The sequence below is a fragment of the Terrapene carolina genome, unplaced genomic scaffold, assembly GCF_002925995.2.
Source record: "Terrapene carolina triunguis isolate 2854851 unplaced genomic scaffold, T_m_triunguis-2.0 Scaffold706, whole genome shotgun sequence".
NCBI classification, from domain to species: domain Eukaryota; kingdom Metazoa; phylum Chordata; order Testudines; family Emydidae; genus Terrapene; species Terrapene triunguis.
The window spans coordinates 5,728,880-5,751,262 of record NW_020665057.1 but is presented as its reverse complement, the minus strand read 5'-3'; the positions used below and the strand labels follow the sequence as shown (position 1 = coordinate 5,751,262).

Genomic DNA, 22,383 nt, shown 5'->3' with positions numbered 1-22,383 from the left:
AAAAAAGTGTCACAGCTCACTATTACTGAGAAATTGCTTACTTTCTCATTTTTACCATATAATTATAAAATAAATCATTTGGAATAAATATTGTACTTAAATTTCAGTGTATAGTGTATAGAGAAGCATAAACAAGTGATTGTCTATATGAAATTTTAGTTTGTACTTCACTAGTGTTTTTTATGTAGCCTGTTGTAAAACTAGGCAAATATCCAGATGAGCTGAAGTACTTCCTGGAAGACCTCTGCCTACCACCAGGGATATGTGTACCCCTGGTTGAGAACCACTGTGATAGAGGGCTATGAAATCATGAATGGTGTGGAAAAAGTGGAGAGAGAAATGTAATTTACCCTTTCCCGCAGTACGAAAACCAAGGGTCACCAGATTAAATTAATAGGCAGCAGGTTTAATATGAACAAGAGGAAATACTTTTTCACACAACACACAATTAACATGTGGAACTCTGCCACGGGATGTTGTAATGGCCAAAAGAATGACTAGGTTCACAGAAGAGCTGGATAAGTTCAGGGAGGATAGGTCTATCAATGGCTATTAGCCAAGAGCATCAGGGACCCAAACCTCATGCTAGGGGTGACCCTAAACTTCTGACTGACAGAAGCTAGAAAGGAAAGACAGGGATGGATCTCTCCGGAACTGCCCAGTTCTGTACACTCCCTCTGAAGCTCTGTCAGCTCTGGCCACTGTCAGAGACAGGATACAGGGCTAAATGCACCATTGGTCTGACCAGTAATGCGGTTCTTATCCATTTAATAAACTGCAGAGCTATTATGCAAATAAATTTATCATGCACCTTTGACTAGCTTACCTGCTCTCTGCCCACTACTCCATGTTTCTCTAGCACTCCTTTTATCATCCTAACCCACTGAGCAGTTTCAAACAGATTCCTTGGGATTAAGAGTTTACACTAAGTCAATTTAGGACAAAATATTTCTTCCTCCTTACCCAAGTTTTCCCCACAAATTACACCTGCCCAAGATGAAAAAGATTTAAACCCAGCCTAATGACACCTAAAAGTGTTATGCCTTGAAAATCCATTATGTCATGTTATTGCAGAGGCAGAAACAGGAGCTTTATCTTGTTTATCCAAGAGACCTGGGTTCTATTCCCTGTTCTGCCACTGGTCTACTTGGGCGAGTCACTTTACCCGCTCTGTGCCTCAAGTTATCCATCTGTAAAATGGGGAGAAAAACACTGGCCTGCTTTGTAAAGCACTTTGATATCTATGGATGAAAAGCACTAGATAAGATCCAGGTATTATCATCATCATCTCATTTGGAAGGGAAGATTCCCAGCTTCCCATAGCACTCACATGGAAAGACCCAAGATATCAAAGATGCTTGCTCTTTTTTAAAAAAATCCATTTTGGCATGTATTGTGTTCTCCCTGTTTACACACAGTGATACTCATGGAGTTGGAACCTGCAGCAACAAAGTCAATAGGAGTCTTGTCAGGGACTTCAATGGATGCAGGATTGGACTCATGGTAGGCAATCCTAGATGTTTATTTTTAAAATATATAATATGATTTTGGAAATGTTGAGCTGTGCTCTTAATTCGCCTACACACTTACACATTCCAAATGTTACCCTCACCCTCTCGCCTCATTCCCTCCTGTTATTTGTTACATCTCCTGTTGCATCTTGTCTGTAGCTATTGGAGGACAAGACCGCATCTTACCATGTGTCTAATACATAAACGTATGTATGATATATAGTGTCAAAGGTAAATAATTTTCAAAGAAGTTAATTAAATTGCAGTATGTATAGTGTTCTAAGGCTGGGATTTTGCAACAGGACCGTATTAAGTACCAGTAGTTTCAACTTATTGTTAACATTTGTCCCTTACAAAGCTACCCACAGCAAAACCTTACCTTAAGTTCACCAGCCAAGAGACGCTCCTTCCAAAAGCATCTGTAACTTGCTGAAGATGGTCTATGTTGCATCTCAAGAAACAAAGCACATGATCTCTGGGTAATTGACTTGAGCCTTGATTAACCCAAAATCACTCCCACTCCAAGACATTATACAATGTAGTGCTCTATCACATTTTGAAGCACAAGCTGTCATTGGAAAATCTGTATTTTCAAATATTAAGTATAAGTGACTATCTTTGACTCAAGCAAAGCCAGAGTTTAAGCTCTACTCCTATAGCTTTTCTCCAGTACATAATATTTTTTAAAAGAAATGTGGGAAACATTTGATAGATACAACTTGCATGTTGTACACATGAAATCAGATGACAAGATAAATACCAGTATGTTTAATAAAAACAGAAAAAATAAGAACATAAATCAGGCAGAGTTACTTTATGCTCTATTTACTCTCCAAGGAACATCACTATCTCATATCAGAAGTCACAGGATGCATGACAGGATGTAAAAAAAGACAAAAAATATATACTGGCATCAATTTCCCTTTCCCCCTCCTACCACAATAGTCTGAGTTGTATCAGATGCTATATCTGATAGTGGTATTTCCTAACTGGCACTGACCTGCTTTCAGATACAAGACTGCATTTTGGAATTAGTTTTACCCTTAGTGTATTTCACATTGTCCACTGTATACAACATTCAACAGAAATACTCAGACCTGGAGCCCTCACTTTTGAAGGTCATCTGAGAATCCATGCTTGACCTAGAGCAAAGCAGAAGTCTTTCTGACTCATCAGTGTTTCTTCGAGTCCAGAGCTCTCCTCCTGTGCCCACTGAACGGGGCTTAAGGGAAAGTGTTTCAAATTTGACATAGGTCTCTTTCGCAAGGTCAGCTTCCCTAGCAGATTTTGGTTTCCTGTGAAGTTTTAAAACTTTATAGAGTAAGAAAAATAGCAAAGGTAGAACAATCACACATGCCACACTGCTAGTCATGACCAAAATGGAAACTTGAGAACCACTCTCATCATTTAGTCCATCAGTGGAGAAAATAATGCATTGATCTTTTGTAGGTGGGACTCCTTTGGGACAGACACATGCCATGTATTGTGTACGAGGCTGCAAACCATCTATTGTGACTTTGTTTTTGCTGGGATCTGTACTCAGAGGCAGCATATCTTTCTCACCATACTTTGAGTACAATACAGTCACTGCAGAGTTGCTTGTGGCATTGATGGTTTTCCAAGTTAAGGTAACTCTTTCATCCGTTTCACTAATAACTTTTAGGTTCTTTATGGTGACGTTCTGTTCAGCCAGTGCTGCTGCATTCAATGAAGTCTCCTCATCTTTCTTGCTTGTTTCTTCAGACTTTTTGTTGTTTCCATTTGTTACTCCCTTTGAACTTTTTTTCCCATCAGCCGTGGACTTGGATTGTTTTTTGTCTGTAATCTTGGCACTTGTTGCCCTTTCAGTGGTAGCCATTGTTGTGGGTAGCGATGTTAAGGGTGGAGGAGGTGTGGTGCTTTTTTCAGATTCTTGCTTGGCTTCCTCCTGTGTGTTATTTTGTTGCTCTGCTTCAAACTTCTTCCCATACTTTTGTGGTGACACAGTCGTAGTGACAACACCAACCACAGTGACAGTAACAGCAGCTTCTGACATTCCCGCCAAATTTTTGGCCTTACATCTGTAGTCCCCTGCATCCTTGTATGAAATCCCTGTCAAACTTATTATGGACCATCTGACACCCTCTCCTGGAGTTTCTTGAATTACTAAAGGAAAATGAAATGCATATAGTAAAACAGTGTAACAGTAACATCAAAAAAAAAGGCAAGGCTATGACATTACCCCTTCCATGCTTTTGCTATGTTAGAAAAAAACATTTGAACTGAACATATTGTTTTTTTAAACAACTTGCAGAACTCCCTGCCATATGATAGTATTGAAAAAAAGAGTTGAGGTCTGGTGTACACTACAGACCTACATCAGTATAACTACATCACTCAGGGGTATGAAAAATCCACACTCCTGAGCGACATAGTTATACCAACCCAACACTCTATGCAGACAGAGCTCTGTCGGCAGGAGAGCTTCTCCGATTGGCATAGCTACCACCTCTCGGGGAGGTGGATTAACTACGCCGACAGGAGAGCTCTCTCCAGTCAGCAGAGAGCATCTTCATTAAAGCGCTATAGCTGCATTGGTGCAGCTGTGCCAATGCAGTGTTTTAAGTGCAGACTTGCCCTGAGGAAGGTTCAAAAATAAAATTAGACATTTATATGAGTAATAACAATATTTGCCGTTTCACTATAAAAAACAAAAATGGTTAAGGGGATATAGGGTAAAGTTTCAAAAGTGCATAAGTGACTTGGCAGCCTAAATTCCATGGACATTAGAAGCTAAACTGACTTTCAGCAAGACTTAGAACCCTAAGTGTCTAAGTCACTTTAGGAAATGGTACTTTGGCTCCTAAATCACTTAAATGGTCTTAAGTATCAGAGGGGTAGCTGTGTTAGTCTGGATCTGTAAAAGCAGCAAAGAGTCCTGTGGCACCTTATAGACTAACAGACGTATTGGAGCATGAGCTTTCGTGGGTGAATACCCACTTCTTCGAAAGCTCATGCTCCAATACATCTGTTAGTCTATAAGGTGCCACAGGACTCTTTGCTGCTTTTAAATGGTCTTGAAGGTTTTACCCATCAGCTCTTATGCTTAAGGGTAAAATCTTACTGCTAACTGCCTGGGGTTAGCAAGAAACGTTCCCCGGGGTAGTGAAGTATCAGAGGGGTAGCCGTGTTAGTCTGGATCTGTAAAAAGCAACAGAGAGTCCTGTGGCACCTTTAAGACTAACAGATGTATTGGAGCATAAGCTTTCGTGGGTGAATGCCCACTTCATCGGATGCATGTAAGCACCCTATGCAGACAGAGCTCTGTTGGTAGGAGAGCTTCTCCGATTGGCATAGCTACCTACCCCATGGGTAGGTTATTGCATAAATTACCCATTATGGGGCTTTACGCAACTGTCTGAGGCACTATTTTGGACTACATAGAGCACTGGTACAATCCCATAGGACAATTATTAAGTCTATCACATAATCCAGGAACTTTATACACCACCTCACAAGGGAGGTTAAAGTCTAAACTTGTATTGGAAAGGGAATTATCCTGTTTCACCTAAAGGTAGCCCTCAGGTCAGGATTGGATCCCGTGGCTGGAGTAAGAAGCAGCAGCCTGCACTACCCAGGCTTAACCTGTCTCGTGGACTGAACTTTCCCAGAGCTGTCTATCTAGACCCCTTAAGAGTGCACACACACACACACACACACACACACACACACACACACACACACGCTTTTAATTATTGTAAGCTCCAAAGGTGAAAGGCAGGCACTGTAAATAATTAAACAATTGTAATGTATAACATATCGATTTTACAGACTTCTGTGTCTCCACTATTCGTGTGCTCTACAATGACAGTTGTGACATGAACAGCAAAAGCAAAGACAATTTTATATATAGCATTCCAGTTACAAAAGCTCTCCACCCAAATTTTGGAAAAGTTTGGATTTGAATTCACACTGCAGAGTTCAAACCCACCTCTACAGAATATGTAATCATCAAAATACTTTGAGTTATTAAAATAATTGAGTTCTGAGGCAGTTTAATTTCCAGACTTTTCTAGGAGCTGCAGATTTTATATATTCGCTAGCTTCCCCTACTCTCAGACCCTTACTTTTTCTGTCTTTCCTCTTCTACAGTTCTTCCTTAAATCCTAAAGATAATCCTTAGATGCTAACCATGGTGCCATCTACTGGCAGCCTCCAATATTGCACTCTAACAATTCATTTTCACGGATATGCTTATTTTGTTTTAAATGAGTGATATTAGCTTACTGCTTTGAGTTAAAAGAATTTTTCATAATAAATATAACAATTTATTATTGTGGGCTTACAATAAGTTGTCATACAGTTTCATTCTCGCGAACCCATTACTTAGAAATAGGAAAACTTCTGAATTGCTAGATGCAATTACTAAAATTGGCTGATATACAAAAACAATATCAGATATTCACTGTCTCTTTACTGTTCAGTACGGACATTGGTAGTAAATAACCAAAATTCAAACAAACTAATATTTATGACAAAGCCAATACTTACAATAAAAATTGCTGTGTTTAAATAGCTCAGTTATGGCTGAACTGGCTTTTTTAACTTGCATTTTGTACCGGAGACAAGCCAAAACTGAAATTTCAAGTCCAAACCACCCTCTCCAATTTTGGGATCCTGAATCTAAGCCTCCTATCCAGTTTTGGTTCCATGTCATGTTCTGAATTGGAAGTGACCTGTTTGCCCTGTTCATGTTCATATATGGATGAATTTAACACAAATAGGGGCAAGGAGATTCTGGACCCAAACGGTAGAACTATTGTGAGAAATATCTGGTCTTATTCATTTTTCACCATTCATAATAATGATCTCAAAGATCATTTCCAAGCACAAACGATCAATGTTTCTAGGTTCTCATATTTCTTAGTAATAAATTATGAAATACCTGTATAGTTCACCGGTAAATTGTCTGACCTGATCCAGGTAAGTTGTGGAGTTGGATATCCAGTGGCATCACAGCGTAGCAGTACATTGCTTCCCAGAGGCGATGTGATTTTTGTTGCTGAAGTCATCACTGATGGTTTAAGACACTGTTCCAGCTCTGCTCTCTGGAACAAGATACCTGCCAGGCTCTCAGGTCCACTACAAGCCACAAGAGGATCCAGAAGTACAACAGAGGTGTCCACTATTTTGGAAAATTCAATTAGCTTTGAAATCCGACAGTCACAAAACCATGGATTGTCCTGCAAACCTTAAGCAGAAAAAAAAAAGTATACACTTAGTTTCAAGCATTACTTGGATTTCATTATTAGAGTGGGACATACCATTGTGTCTAAATGCTAATAGGGAGAGTCGTGTGCCTCTTTTAAGTTCATGAAATATTTAATTTGTTCCTTATATACTTTTTTTTTTTTTTTTAGGTTCAGGAAGGTGGGTTAAAGCTGTTTTGTTAACATTTGATAAACTAGATCTTTTCCCCACAACCACCTGCGCAGAAAATGGTACATGAGTTGACATATTCTACACTAAATTGTACCATTTTTTCATTCCTTTGGAACAACCTCAGAAGGAGCAGCCTTGGTTAGCTGCCAAGTAAGGTGTTTCACCAGCATTTGGCTTCTTGGCAGACCCTTCAAGTACAAGTAGATCTTTTAACAGCTATGGTTGTCTTTTGACCTCCACTGCTCTCCTTCTTCCCCTTCATTGAGTATGGAGTTTTCTAAGCGTCTCTTTTCTTTTCAGGCACCTTTTTCAGTGCTTGGATTCTGGCTGAGGAGAGAGCAATGATAAAAATGTTTATGACTTATACCAACTCTTCTGCCATTGAACAGAGATGGCTTTAAGCCAACGAAGTTTAGATCTGGATCTGAACTTTCCCAATGTTCAGGGGTGTTTGGATTCAGAGATCTCGTTCAGGCCAATCTTTTAAATACAAAATATTTAAAAGTTGTGGAGGGACGCAGAGAGAGAGGGAGGAGGGCAGAGGAACTGTCGAAATAATTAAAGGATCTTAGCATTTTTGATGGCACACAAGGACCCTGCCCCTCCCCATTTGACTTCAGACTATTTGCCCTTTGATTATGAAGAGCATAAGCGAGGGAACATTTCTTCTACTGTTGAATTTGATTTCAGGTGAATTACATTGGCCATTTTATAGTAATCTAGGTCCAGCTCTTATATTGGTGTAAGACAGCATAGCTCTGTTGACTTCAATAGAGAAATATCTATTTATACCAGTTGAGGATCTGGTCCACAGCGTTTCATTCCTGCCTTTAAATAGTTTCTGATTTGACTTTAGATCTTTGTACACATCTCCCTGGAACACTCCATTTCCTTTGAATATTAACAATAAATAGAACTAATTCCCAATGCAAGCTATTTTTGTAGGTAACACGGGATAGCCTCCAATGCTATGATGATGGGCGCATTAAAAGTGGGCAGGCAGATATAAAATAAAAGCTACTACTTTGCAGTGAAAACCTATAATTACTTCATACTCTGAACAGTTTAGCAAACCAGTCATGACTGAAACCCAGATAAGGAGACAGTACACAGCTCATGATGTGAAAAGATGCATTAACTTTAGGAATAATTAAATAAAAAATTGGAATTATTCCATGTTACCAACACCTTTCTTTTTCCCTTTCTGAATATTTCATTTGCTTCTAATGTCTGCATTTTTAGAAAAAATCTGTAGATGTAGAAATACATGCTTCCTTTAACCACCTGACCAAGATTAGGTTATCTTAAGCACAAAGTCAGTGATTGGTTAAGACAGTGGTAAACCCTGACTAATCTCACCCTTTAAAACAAGACTTGACCTGAAGAGATTCCTTGACTATGAGTTTATGACATCACAATCCAATTGTACTCCTTCCAGACACGAGTGATTTTAAATCTATTGACTAATTATTGCCCACAAGAAAAGGAATAGGCAAATCCAAGAAAACTGGTTCAAGTATTGTATTTTAAAAAGCTAATCTCCAAAAAGAGAGAGAGAGCAAGCGCACACGCTTCGGAGATTATATATAGCTTTGGAGACGTTTATATATATATATATATATATATATATACACACACACACACACACACACACCCTGACAACCTCTGGTGAACTGGGCATATATATAAAAATATATACATAAAAGACCAGTTCACCAGAGGTGAATTTCAACAGGTTCCTCTAACATCAGTCCATCCTATCTATAGCTGCCCCTTTGCACTGTATACTTAAGGTGGGAACGTGGGTAAAACTAGCAGGGGAAGGAGAAGGTCAATGTTCTCAATTTCCAGCCTACTCCCTTAGTACACAAGATAAACTTCCTTCCAATTCATATACGCAGTATAGGTGTCCCAGAAGCCATTAATTGTAAACAAATCCAATGTAATGCCCCTGATTCCCAGGATGTGTAAATGTACATGCCATGTAAGGATGTTGAGACCATTGTGCAAAGTAAAGGTGTCCAAGAACATAAGAATGGCCATGCTGGGTCAGACCAAAGATCTATCTAGCCCAGTATCCTGTCTTCCAACAGTGGCCAATGCCACGTGCCCCAGAGGGAATGAACAGAACAGGTAATCATCAAGTGATCCATCCCCTGTCACCCATTCCCAGCTTCTGGCAAACAGAGGCTACGGACACCATCTCTGCCAGGGTAACTTAATGTTACTTACCCACATTTCCTAAATATACATTTCCCACATATTGGAAAATTTGTATGTTGCTGAGTTGGGACAATTATGTCTCTTTAAAAAAAAATTAAATAACCTAAATCACATTTTTTAATGCTCTGATCCTGCAAAGTCTTACTTGTGTGAGTAATAATGATAATAGGGATTTGTAGGATTAGTCCCTTAGACAGGTAAATTATTCACCAATATGACTGAGTGATTGAAATATATAAGCCTATTGTGAAACTTTTAAAACATACAAAGGCGCACAAAAATATCAACAAATAATTCCACTGAAAGCAATTATGGTAAAAGAAAGTGAAGGTTGTAGGGTTAAGCACTTAATAGTCAAGCACCTCATATGCAAATGAGCTTCTTAACTCAAATTCATTTCTCACTAATCTGTCCATGCTTCGCAAAATGCTTATTAGGGCAATACATGGTTAATGACGTTTGTGTGACATATTAATGCCGTGTAGTAAAAAAACAACCTCCTACTTACAGAGACAAGATGGGTACAATGTAGTTATAGCCTTGACTCTCTAATATCCTGGGACCAACACAGCTAGAACGACACTGCATACACCATCCTGCTTGTGCCACCAATCTCATTGCAGAGAATTAATTGTAAGACAGCTTCTCAGTGTCCAGGGAACCCCAGCATGCTCTGGAGCACACTTATTCTACTGAAAGTGGTCCTAATGCCACAATCCTTTTCTCGGGTAATGCTCTCCCTGAAATCAGTGTAAGTTTTGCCCGGGAGAATGGCAGGATCAACTGCAGCGTTTGTTCCTACTGCCGTCAAAAAACACAGATTCCAGACCGACAGGAAACAATGTTTCTCCTAGTGCAGTGGTCCCCAAACTGGAGGAGTGTTGGGGGAGGCCACAGGCCAGGCCAACCCCCCTCTTCCCAGGATGGCAGGGAGTGAGTGCCACCCAGCCCCCTGCTCTGCCCCCAGACTCGTTCCAACCCCAGCAACAGCTCCACTCCACCCACAGCCCAGCTCCAGCCACAGCTCCACTCCACCCCCTGCTCTGCCCCCAGTCCAGCTCTGCCCTCATTTCTCTCCACCTCTAGGCCAGCTCCACCTCTAGACCCAGCTCCTCCCCGATTCCCAGTTCTGCCTTTATCCCCAGCTCCTCTGCTGAGCCAAATGTGCAGTAAGGGGGCATGGACAGGTTCCATTACTGGTAAAGTGGGGCATGGCAGGAAAAGTTTGGGCACCACTATCCTAAAGGAACATACCACTATTTCAGTTGCACAAGGGGAATTCTTTTCCCAAATAAAACATTCAACGCACATAAAATATATGCTAGGATAAAATCTGAGCTGTAATAACACATTAGGGAAGCTTCTTGTGGAATATGTTGTCTCATATGTTGTCTCATCATCATCTCATGATGTCAGGACTATTTGAGCTTTGTTTTGTGCTGCATTAACCTCTAATAGTCATTGCAAAATTCTTATATATAAGGTGAACACTTAAAGATGTGTATTACTCAAAAAGGCAACTAACCCTAATAACCTGTTGAACTCTCTGCCACTGGAAATTATTAACATTTGCAGAGACACAGTTTCAAAGTCAGGCATGTGCAACTGTACATTGACCTTTGAACATGACTAACTGATGCCTGGAAATAACTGGTGTTCACGAACATGTCAGATACAACATCCGAGGGTGCACAAGTTGAGTGCCTGCTGTCCATGTGTGAATGCACAGATATTTGCTCACAAGTCGAACTCACTCAAATACACAACTGCATGTGCCTACCTTTAAAATCTGTCTAGTTTTATTTTTTAACTGGTCTAGAGGCAGATGCTATTCTTATTCAGAGAAATGTCCATTCCTGCTTGATATTTTACAAAATGACCTGTTTTCTTCCCTCTAGACTGGAGAAAAAGAGTATAAGGAGATGGAAGTACTCCTAAGATATTGGAAGTGGCTGCTCCTGAAACAACCCCTTAAACGCCGGCAGCTTTCCACAGTAGTAAATTATGCTAAAAACCAGGTTAACTCCCCTATAAGGCCTCTGTTCTTTCTGGTTCAAAGAAGGTAGAAACATACAGCTGAGGGGATGAGGTGCAGTGTGGAAGTGAAGTTCAGGCATCAGGAGTAGGGTGACCAGATGTCCCAATTTTATAGGGACAGTCCTGATTTGGGGTTTTTTTTCTTATATAGGCTCCTATTACCCCCAACCCCTGTCCCGATTTTTCACATTTGCTGTCTGGTCACTCTAATCAGGAGACCCCAGGATTCCCAGAGTTAGAAGTTTGCTTTCTGCATGGACCCTCAAGATTGGTAGGGCTAGCAGCTTGTCTCCCTTCACAAGATGGGCTGAGTCCTTCTCCCCATAGACAGTTTGTAACAAAACCTCTTTGGCTGACTTTTTCCCTCTTGCAGGTTTCCCAATAGGAAGTTATGACTTGCTATTTATTGCTCTTATTGCAGTAGTGCCCAAAGGATTCAATCCAGATCCAGACTCCACTGCCTGAGGCACTGTACAAACAAACATGAGACAGTCCCTGACCCACAGAGTATAAAATAGAAATAGACTGAGCAATGAGTGACAAACAAAAGAAGAGACAGGGAAGCAAAGAACGAGATAATACGGTTACATGGTTATTTAGGCTAGCCTTGAGGGTTCCAGATCATTTGGAAGCACTGGATTTTGTGAATGAGGAAAGCTGTAGAACTCCAGACCCACTCCCCTTGCCTCTTTCCCAACATATAAATATACTCCTGCATCTGCAGGTAGAGACAGGAGGCTCTTTTCTTAACATCTTCCATAAGGGAGACAAAGATTTTCATAAGTTATCTAATTAGTTCTGAGATAAATAATTGTTTTCACTGCAGGCAGACAAAATGCAGTTATTTAGAGTTGATTCATTAACATTGTTTCAGTTCCACGGGTCCAACATTGACTCTGAGAAGGTAATCTCCTCACTCACATGATGGCTATTTCCAGCCAGTTATGAGCCAGGGTTTTCTTCTAATATGAAACCAACACTTAAAATTGTTGCACAATAAGCATTGATTTGCCATACATAGATATGGTATGGTACAAGTAGACAACACTGTACAATAAGCAACTGACAAAGCTTCCTTCCTAATGAACCACAATGGAGTTTCTGTGCAAATGGACAGAAAATGGCCACATCCCACAAAGTGTCCTTATCGGATTCATTTGGAGACAAGCCTGGATGCTGCAGTGATCACAACAAATTCAAATAATTTGCTTCCTCAGTAACTCATTGGTTATTCATCCCCATCAATGCCTAATAACAGCCCATAGTTACAGTTGTGAATTATAGACTCCAATGTGTATCACAGAAGAATACAGTTATGCAGTCCCTCCTTCTTGGTAAACAGAGTTTCCCCCACACCAGTACGTGCTGCTGTGTCAATATGGACTTTAGCTTAGAGGCGAGCTATGTAGAACATTTTCTCTGTAAATCAGTAACCAGCCTCAGAGTGTAATTAAATGCACATTATTCCCCTTTTAGTGGGTTGTAAAGTGGCAATAAATAAAATATTCAAGGTTCAAAATGAAACCCAGATGTTATTAACAGGTGATGTTTCCTCCACCCCAGCTGTGATGTTTCCTCCACTCAAGGCTCTCGTAACTGCAATACCATCTGCAGCCCCTGCTGCTCAGCTGGGGTTTAGTCAGCAGGGCCGGCTCTAACTTTTTTGCCGCCCCCATAGCGCCGCCATAACACACCCCCCCACCCCCCAGCTGCCCCCCCCCCCCCCCACGGAGCATCGCACCGTCGTACCCCCCCAGCGCCACGCCGCCAAACCCCCCCTAACCCCCCGCGCCGCCAAACATGCCAGCCCCCCGCGGAGCGCCGCCGAACCCCCCCGCCGAACCCCCCAGAGCGCCGCAGAGCGCCGCTGAACACCCCCCCCACCGCGGAGCGCCGCGCCGCCGAACCCTCCCGCCGCCACACATGCCTCCCACCGAGCGCAGCTAACCACCCCCAGTTGGTTCACAAATGAAAATGAGCTAAAGGTCTCATGCTAATTCCCCTGAGGACATTTTTGCATATTATAAAATCATCACATAACATGGCACAATCAGTCACGTGTGCTCAAGGGAATACAGGTGCTAGGGCTGCAAAGCTTGTCAGGATTAAAGCCTGTTAACAAACTTTGCGAGCACTCAACCAGATTCCACTATCTTTGCACAGCAAGGGCAGCGCAAAGAGACTGGAAGTTGGCTAGATCTCCCTAGATGAGGATTCTGATATGGGCAAAATCCTCAGCAGGTTTAGAGCTGACATACACAGCAGCTGGGAGGTTAAATTCCCAGCATGGGTAGATAGACACGTGCTAGCGCTGCTCGAGCTAGGACTTAAAAAGAGCAAGGTTGCCACAGTGGTACGAGCAGCAGTTCAGACTAGCCGCCCAAATGTATAGTCAGGGGGTCAAGCAAGAGTGTGCCAGGGCAGCTAGCCTGAGCTACTACAGCCAAACTAGCTTATTCAGAGCGAGCACACGTATGTCGACCTGGAACTGCACGTCACAGCTGCTGTACAGACATACCCATAGCCAGCTCCTACTCTCCTCCCTCCTGTAACCATCAGTGTAGAGGGAGTGTGCAGGGGTAAAGACAGAACACACTGTGCTCCAGCCATCACCAGGTGTGTAGATTAGAGCAGCCCCCACCTACGTGAAGGCTGGTTGTCCCAGGATCAGGGAGTCACCCCCTGCTCCCACATGCAATCCATCCCCTCCGGACACGCTGCATCCACAGAAACTGAGTGCAGTGGAAAATCCCTCCAATTATACCTAGTCCTACATACGATTTTTTTCTGAGCACCCAACGATCAACATATTATAAAAAACAAGCATTAGCCAAAATATTTACAGAACTGATGAGTGATTCCTGTGGGCCACACAAGTTACAAAAAGTTAAGCATGTTATACTAACATTTTAAGACATGCATTAGTATTTTCTACACAGTGTTTGTCAGAAACGTTAGCAGTAAAAATATTTAAAATGAATAGCAGGCAGCAATCAGCATAGCATAAGCAGCTTCACACTATATTTTAACTAACATATTTGCATTGATAGAACAATATTTTGCATGTTTATAGCACCTTTTATCCTGAATGATCCCAAAGCCCTTTGCAAACTATGGCCTCAATCCTGCAAACACTACACTAAGCTGCTTCCCTTTTAAAGAAAATATTTTGAAATGTTTTATGGAGATATACCTATACCTATCTCATAGAGCTGGAAGGGACCCTGAAAGGTCATCGAGTCCAGCCCCCTGCCTTCACTAGCAGGATCAAGTACTGATTTTTGCCCCAGATCCCTAAGTGGACCCCTCAAGGATTGAACTCACAAGCCTGGGTTTAGCAGGCCAATGCTCAAACCACTGAGCTATCCCTCCCCACAAATAAGGAATCCAATGGCCTCCTGAGTTTACCTAATATGACTCTCTGTGCTGCTGGATCTGTGTTCCTGGACGGTGTAGCTTCTGAGAAGGGGGGCCAAATGTCCATTAGGTCGGATGGCAAGGTGGTTAGTTTGTTGCTGGATACGTCCAGGTAGGTGAGGTTTCTCAGGTATCTACCAGCCTCAGACGGAATGCTGGTCAATTTGTTGTTATGTAAATCAAAGGTTCTTAAGTTGGGCATCTCCACAAGAGACTCCCAAGGGAAACTTGACAGCAAATTCCCATCCAGACGCAACTCATGCAGCTGCTTCAAATTATAAAAGCTGCTGGCATCAATGTTAGCCACACAATTGTAGGTCACCCACAGGTATTTAAGGTCCACCAAGTAGTAAAAGGCTTCAGTGGGGATTCTTCGTATGACAGTTTTTTCTACGCGAAGTTTTACTGTGTCCACAGGAACATTCACAGGGATCTCAAACATATCAGGGTCATTACACAGCACAGACCTAGCACCAAACAACAAAGAGAGATCTGTATTTCATTACCAGAGACTTGCATCTCAAATACATAAGTGCTAATACCTTTTCCACCACCACTACTGCCAAAATATCAGATCAAGCGTGATCTTCTATGTTTAAAAGATAGCGACAATTAGGAGGTGGACTTTCTTTCTAAAGAGAAAATAAATATAAAATAGTAATGATACTGCTGCATTAATTCCAGATAAATTCAAATGCTACCTTTTACCCAGTCATTTTAGGGCCAGCAATGTAATTCAAAAACAGAAGGATTTTATTTGTATTTTTATCATTGAAACAGGAGATTCATGACCTCCGTTTTAATAAAAAGTCTATAATTCTGTGTGTCACTTTTTCTAATTTCTCTTCAAATGTGGAGATATGAAATATTTAAGGCATGAGGGTAAATATATTTGTGGAACTTTACTTTTGAAAGTAGGTTGAAGATTACCAAAAAAAAAAAAAAAAAAGGAAATTTTTTTAAACTGGGTGCTTAAATTTAAGATTCTAAATCCACAGGTAGTCACCTAAATAGAAATAGCCTAATTTTCAGAAGTTCTGTGGACTTTCTACTTCCATTGACTTCAGAGGTGCTAGGTTTTCTCAGAGTATCTGAAAATTAGGCCATTTCAATTTATTTTAAGTTCATACATATGGATTAAGGAGTCTAGGCATCCAGGTTTGAGAATTTTGACCAAAGTTAATGTCTCTCCTTTCTCTCCATATAGATGCTGATTTATGAAGAACATCTCTTTTCCTTTCTCCCCACCAGAACTTTGTATGAGATATAGTACAAGAATAAAATTAGCTGAAATTGTAATTCCCAAATGAGCAACAATGCAATGTCTAGTGCATCTGCTGTAAAATATTTCAAAGTGGTTAAGCTCTTTCTTTATCATCATACTTTTTCTATTGTCTAACAATGAGATAGAGTAAAGGAAACTTTTGCATTTATCTAAAACCAGGATTCCCATACCATGGATAACTGGTTTGAGAATGGAATTTTCAAGGAAATATCGACATTTAGTAAGTTAGAGTGCAGAGAGAAGTCTCTGTAAAAACTGAAGATTTAAAAGGCATCCAGCTGCTAAGTAAAAACCAATAAGACAAGATATTATTGCTACCTGTTAATATCCATACACATTGCTTACCATGTAAAGTGGCCTAAAAATGGAGTAAACTTCCCCCTTTATACTTCTAAAAAGTACATGAACTAAAACTACACAATCTGCACTCATCAGTGGTGTCAGATAATGTTATTCTAAATTTCCATCAACCTATTTTCCTATCATTACGTTGTGTAACGGCAATAAAGAAAGGCATACCTTGTTCCAGTGCCATCACTTCTGCCGTGGTAAATGCAAGTGCATTGTGAAGGACAAAAACTGTTTACCTCTTCAAAAAAGCTAATCATGATGCATAAACAAACAAACAGATACATGACTACCTCCCAGCAAAATTGATATGAACAAAATCTAAAAACTTTTATTCCCAGGCACTCATGTGCTGTGTGCTATGAATGTGAATGTAGACATCCATTTAGTAATAGCAGATTACACTGGATTAGCTGAGATCTGTAGCTACTTAACCTTCAAATGTATCCTTAAAGGGATCAGTTGAACCAGCTTGTTCTTTATTATGTCAAAGAAACATATTCTGTTAAAATTATATCTATCACATATCAGGACATAATCTTTATAGTTAACTATATTGAATACAAGTATCAGAGGGGTAGCCGTGTTAGTCTGAATCTGTAAAAAGCAACAGAGGGTCCTGTGGCACCTTTAAGACTAACAGAAGTATTGGGAGCATAAGCTTTTGTGGGTAAGAACCTCACTTCTTCACTTGCATCTGAAGAAGTGAGGTTCTTACCCACGAAAGCTTATGCTCCCAATACTTCTGTTAGTCTTAAAGGTGCCACAGGACCCTCTGTTGCTTTATATTGAATACAGATTTTCTAGATATATTTTGACATATCCCTTTACTTCACAGGGGTGTTGTGCAGTTTAGTTAGCTAATATTTGTAAAGCACTCAGATTCTGGAAGGAAGTGTACTATATAAGTGTAACATGTCAAAGACAGTATTAAAAGGGGCTAAAAGTACTGAAGGGGGCATATTCTAAGACTGAATAACTATACAGTGCAGAATGTACCTGCATTTTAATATTAAAAACAGTCAAGATTAATAGCACAATGAAGTTTTACAACTTTTTTTAAACAATTTTTTCAGGCTTTACCAAAAAGCTTAAATATGTTTAAATAATAGTTGAATTCTGAAAAGAATACAGATGACTTCATATAAAACTTAAATGTTAATAAAACAGTCAAAAAATAAACTAATTGTTGGTATTATCTACTGATTATCAATTGATAGCACCAAAAATATCATGTGAAGTGAAATCCCCTTAGATTGTGCTTTAAAATGTGTGTTCTTCGTTCTCCCTTGAAACATTAGAATGTTTGCCTTTTAGAACAGATTAGCGGATCTCAGAACAAACTATATTCTCTCTCTTTATTTTATTGTTAGTGCAAGGTAAAGAGTTCAACAGCCAGCATTCCAAAAGGGTCTGTATCACTTTAAAAAAGACACAGGAAATGGGTAACAGGAAGTGAACTCAATATGTGAAGTAGTTGTAGTTGGATGAAGCAGTTTTAGTTGAGATCGACCTGAGTGTTGTTCATATTTTATATTACCAGTAGACAAGATATTTATTCTCCAAACATCAGAAATACCAATATCAAGTTAACTATCATCTACAATTGAATCTTTGAAAAGATATTCATCCCTTCAGCCCTGAATAAACTGATTCCCAAGATGGCCAACCCTAGGCATTCAAAAACCATGAGTCAGGCCTCAAAAATCATGAGATTATCTTAAAATAATAAATTTGGGTGTTTTTTACTTGCGTTTTGTTTTGAACTTTTAACATGTGCTTGGGTCACATTTTCAAGATTTTTCTCTGCAGTCACAAAGGTTAGAATCTTACTATTTTAAAAATGAAAGCTGATATTCTCACATAATCACTTGGCTCCAGGAGCCAGAAAAACACCAAATACACCTCTACCCCGATATAACGCTGTCCTCGCCAAAAAATCTTACTGCGTTATAGGTGAAACCGTGTTATATCGAACTTGCTTTGATCCACCGGAGTGCGCAGCTCCGCCCCCCCGGAGCGCTGCTTTACCGCGTTATATCCGAATTCATGTTATATCAGGTCGCGTTATATCGGGGTAGAGGTGTATTGCAAAACTGATAATAAAGAGAGTTGGCAACACTGGAGTTTAAATACGCCTGCATACTACAGTACTCATAGAAGCAACCTTTTCAGGTCAGATCAATCTGCGTTTGAGACATGGAAGGGAATGCAGGATACAGTAGTACTGTGCCTGAAGTTTTGGGAACTGGTTTAGAGTTCAAAGGGGGAAATTACACATACCAAAAGAATTATGCATACACAACATTTATTTCTGTTACTGTAGCACAATTAAGCATGTCCTGCTTTATTCTCCCTCCCACACCATTTTATCCCACTATCCAAGAGTTGCAAAACACACTGAGCTTTCACGATCGCCATTTGAGAGGGATAAGCATATTTTGCCAATTGGCCTAGTCTTCAGTACTAAAATCTTGGGATTTTTAAAAAAAACTATATTAAATATTATTGAGACTGAGAAAAACAACTGGCATGTTGGACTGGATTATTATTACAGTGTGATACAAATTTAATTGTGGTCCAGGTTTGACCACTTATCTCCATGTAGTGTACAAAACATATACTATAGGGTAAATAAAGTGGCAGTGCTTTCGAGCAGCCGCGTTATGTTAGCGTGCTTTGAGAGACACTCATTGGTAAGGCGTTATTAATAGTTATCTCCTGCCGAGTCTGACATCGAACCATTGCCAGGATTGCTCTCCGGAACCTGCAATGTGAGGAGGGAAGTAAAAATTCAGATGATTAGAGGCATAGATAAAGAAGCAAAAACAGAGATAAATTAAGATCAAATTACTCAAATGTGCTATAACAATAAGGCTTATTATTTTAATAAAACTTTTAGAATTCAGTTAGTCTCTAGAGTCTTCCTCTGCCAGTGTAAATCAAGAGGAACTCTGCTGAGGTCCATGGAATTGCATCAATGTGAAACTAGCATGAGTGGAATTTTGTTCGAGTGACCTTACAATCCATTTTTTTCAGGACAGTCCCATTTTTCAAGTGATCTGTCTCAGAAATTTGGCTCCTTAAAATGGGATACCAAAATATCTCATTTTATCATCATCTCCTAAGTTCCCTGTAAGCTGCGCAGCGGCCTATTTAGCACCATGCAGGTGGTCAAGGAACCCACCCGGGGACCTGCCCCCAACCTGCTGCAAGAGGGGCACCCCTCCCCCGGCCCCAACTCAGCCTGCGGCCCAAACCTGCTGGGGTGGCCGGGGCAGCGCAGGCCCAGCCACAGCAGCGGCTGCCATCCCCCAGCCCGGACCTGCTGGGGCCAGAGGAGGGGTGCCTATCCTGCAGCCCAAGTCCCAGAGTTCCTGTGGCGGGGAGAGGCGCCTCTCCCTCCCAGCCCAGGTGCTGCTGCAGGGAGACAGCCCTGGGGAGAGTCCTCTCTCCCCACCGTAGCCCTGGAGAACCATCCTGCACCCCAAAGCCTATCACCTCCATATTGGTGCACATAACAAAATTCATTCTACACATGGGTGGGAAAAATTAGAGGGAACACTGGTCATCTCCCTAGCAGGAGGCACAGGTGCAAGCTCTAGGACTTGATTTAACTCGGCCCTAGCCCCTAGGGAGAGCACCCACAGCAGCACCACAACTTGCGGTGCTTGGTGGACACCATGAGTCAGGCCAGCACAAGTTGGGCCCTGTCAGCACAACTGCGTGATAAAATGTAGGGAGATGAGTGGGTGAATGGAAGCATGCTAGTTGTGTAGTACATGAGAGTCTAGGCAAAGGGCAGATCTAAACCAACAGAGTTGGAGAGAAGAGTCAGACCATATCAACTACTCAGCAGGAACAGTTCAGCTCATCTGTATGGATGTCCCAGACCCTGCTTGCAGGTTGGGGAATGGGAAGGGAAGGATTCCAGTGTCCCCAACCTCTGTATACTTCCGAACCACAGGCAAAACCCTCTTGATTTTGGCTGTTTTTGTGAGACCAGGGATATGTCCCAAAATTATTATCTCAATTCAATATGATACCTATGCTCAAAACTGGTATAATTTTATTTTGACAGAAGAGGAGCCAGCTGTGACTTGTAGGTTTGCTCTTAATCATCTCAAACCACTCCACTATGACACTTCCCAAGCCAAGCAATGATATCCATGGGAGTCACTAAGGCCCAGATCCTCCAAGGTATTTAGCCTCCTAACGTGAATGGAAGCTAGGAGGCTAAATACTTTGAGAATCTCTTGAGCCTAAGCAGCCATACGTTTTAGCCAGTTTAATTAAAAGCGGACAGTCCCAGATTCAGATAGGACTCAAATTTCACCCCGATCCCATCTTGGCAAAGGACATTATCTGAAATTGTTTTGCAAAATATTTTTATGAGGATACAACTGAAGATATCATGGAAATGTTGTCAGACACCTTCAGACACATATGGTGCAGACACTACCACCTAACTTTATTAAAACCTGTCCAAAAGATCATCGAACCCATCACAGATAATTCAGCACTGGTTTAACCTTTCCATCTTTGTTAAATATTTTGTCATATCTGACAGAAGGTCTTTCTGCACAGCTAGGATGCCCAGTAATCATAAAGCAAATGGAGGTTGTTAATTTAAAAATGGGACACTTACTTTTTGTTTGCAATGACATAAATACAGGGGTTATAGAATGTGGAAGATTTTGCAAATAGAGGTGCTATGATGGCCATTGCAGGGGAAATCTTCTTTGGGTCTCCAAAGGAAGACCATAAGCATACAATGGAATATGGAGACCAAGCCACCAAAAACATCACAATCATCACAACAGACATCTGTAAAACAAGAAAAAAATGTTTGATAGACCAAACCATTTATATCTGCTTACCAATATCAAAATCAAACATTATATTTATTTAAGAATTAAGACCCCCCCACATCACCTTTGTTACGTCTACTTGATCAGACCAGTCTATGTTGATGCTCTCCAGGCAGTTACTGGTAGTGTACTGCTTCATTGTGCGGGAAACATTGTAGTAACAGTAAAACATGACTGTTAAGGGCACGACAAAATTAACAGCAATTACAGTCATTGTATAAGAAACAAAGGACCTGTAAGCCAAAAAATAAATACAAGGTATTACAACTATGCATTGTTCCCTTATGTTTTATTGTTAATAAAACAGTCAGAAAAAACATTTTCAAAAGGTAAGTACAATTTCTTCAACTTGATAAGATTTATTAGGCTCAGTGACCCTTACACCTAGGATTCCTAATGCTTTCCAATGTCAAGAATTCTTACATACTTTTTTGATTTATTATAGATTGCTTCAGTTTCTACTTCTGAACTGCCATTGTCTTTTAGAAGTTGCATGGCATGTTCTTAGGAGAAAACGTTGACCACAGTGATGAATAAAAATAAGTGATGGTCCACATTTGAAAAGTAAAACAAAGTTTTTAAAATCTTACACATCATTTTTCCGCCAGTTTATCGTGCAGGTGGCTCCTGTTGGATCTGGGGCATAGCTAGCCCACCCTACAATAGGCATCAAGGCCCAAAAGACAGCATTTAACCAGGCAGCTAGGATCAGGGAAGTATAGTTGCGGGTAGTCATTCTTCTTCCTGTTACCAAGCAAAGATTTTTACATCAAACCACTCTATTCTTTTACTTCTCTCCAAGGTTTTATTTGAACCAAAAATGTTTCCAAGCAAGACAATTAGCACAGTAATTATAAATGATCCTTACAAGCACCTGGCACACTGCAGCACCCCCATTTTATTTAAGCTCTCCTATATCACAGATAAATGACATTTAAATACACCCAGAAGAAGAGTTGGAATACATCTCAGCATTATCACACCTTCCCCCACACAAAGCTTAGCAATAATAGATGTTGCTGATGCCATATCAAAGAATTAAGAGAAAGAAAAAGAGTGGGGGGATGTAGGGAAAGTGAAAGAATTAACCATTATAATTTTTAAACCTGTAATAAAGATCAAGAGAAAAATACAGTATAGAAAACGAACAATATTAAGAATACACGTCAGCTTCAATTAGTATTCTTAGTTTCAGAGTAGCAGCCGTGTTAGTCTGTATCCGCAAAAAGAACAGGAGTACTTGTGGCACCTTAGAGACTAACAAATTTAT

The 22,383-nt window shown here is 40.6% G+C and overlaps 2 protein-coding genes across 2 annotated transcripts in view; both read right to left on the bottom strand.

Annotated features, from left to right (window-relative positions):
• Positions 1 to 2,589: 2,589 nt before the first annotated feature.
• On the bottom strand, positions 2,590 to 16,529 carry LRIT3 (leucine rich repeat, Ig-like and transmembrane domains 3). Its single transcript, XM_026659822.1, has 4 exons — positions 16,414 to 16,529; positions 14,601 to 15,076; positions 6,436 to 6,741; positions 2,590 to 3,656 (listed from the first exon to the last, which is right to left on the bottom strand). The coding sequence occupies exons 1-4, from the start codon at positions 16,527 to 16,529 to the stop codon at positions 2,590 to 2,592; spliced, it is 1,965 nt and encodes a 654-aa protein (XP_026515607.1).
• Positions 16,530 to 18,906: 2,377 nt separating this feature from the next.
• The window catches only part of RRH (retinal pigment epithelium-derived rhodopsin homolog), an 11,194-nt gene continuing 7,717 nt past the window's right edge, over positions 18,907 to 22,383 (bottom strand). Inside the window, 4 exon segments of the mRNA XM_026659829.1 lie at positions 18,907 to 19,009; positions 20,891 to 21,069; positions 21,178 to 21,346; positions 21,704 to 21,857. Of these exon segments, the coding sequence (XP_026515614.1) occupies positions 18,907 to 19,009; positions 20,891 to 21,069; positions 21,178 to 21,346; positions 21,704 to 21,857 (605 nt within the window).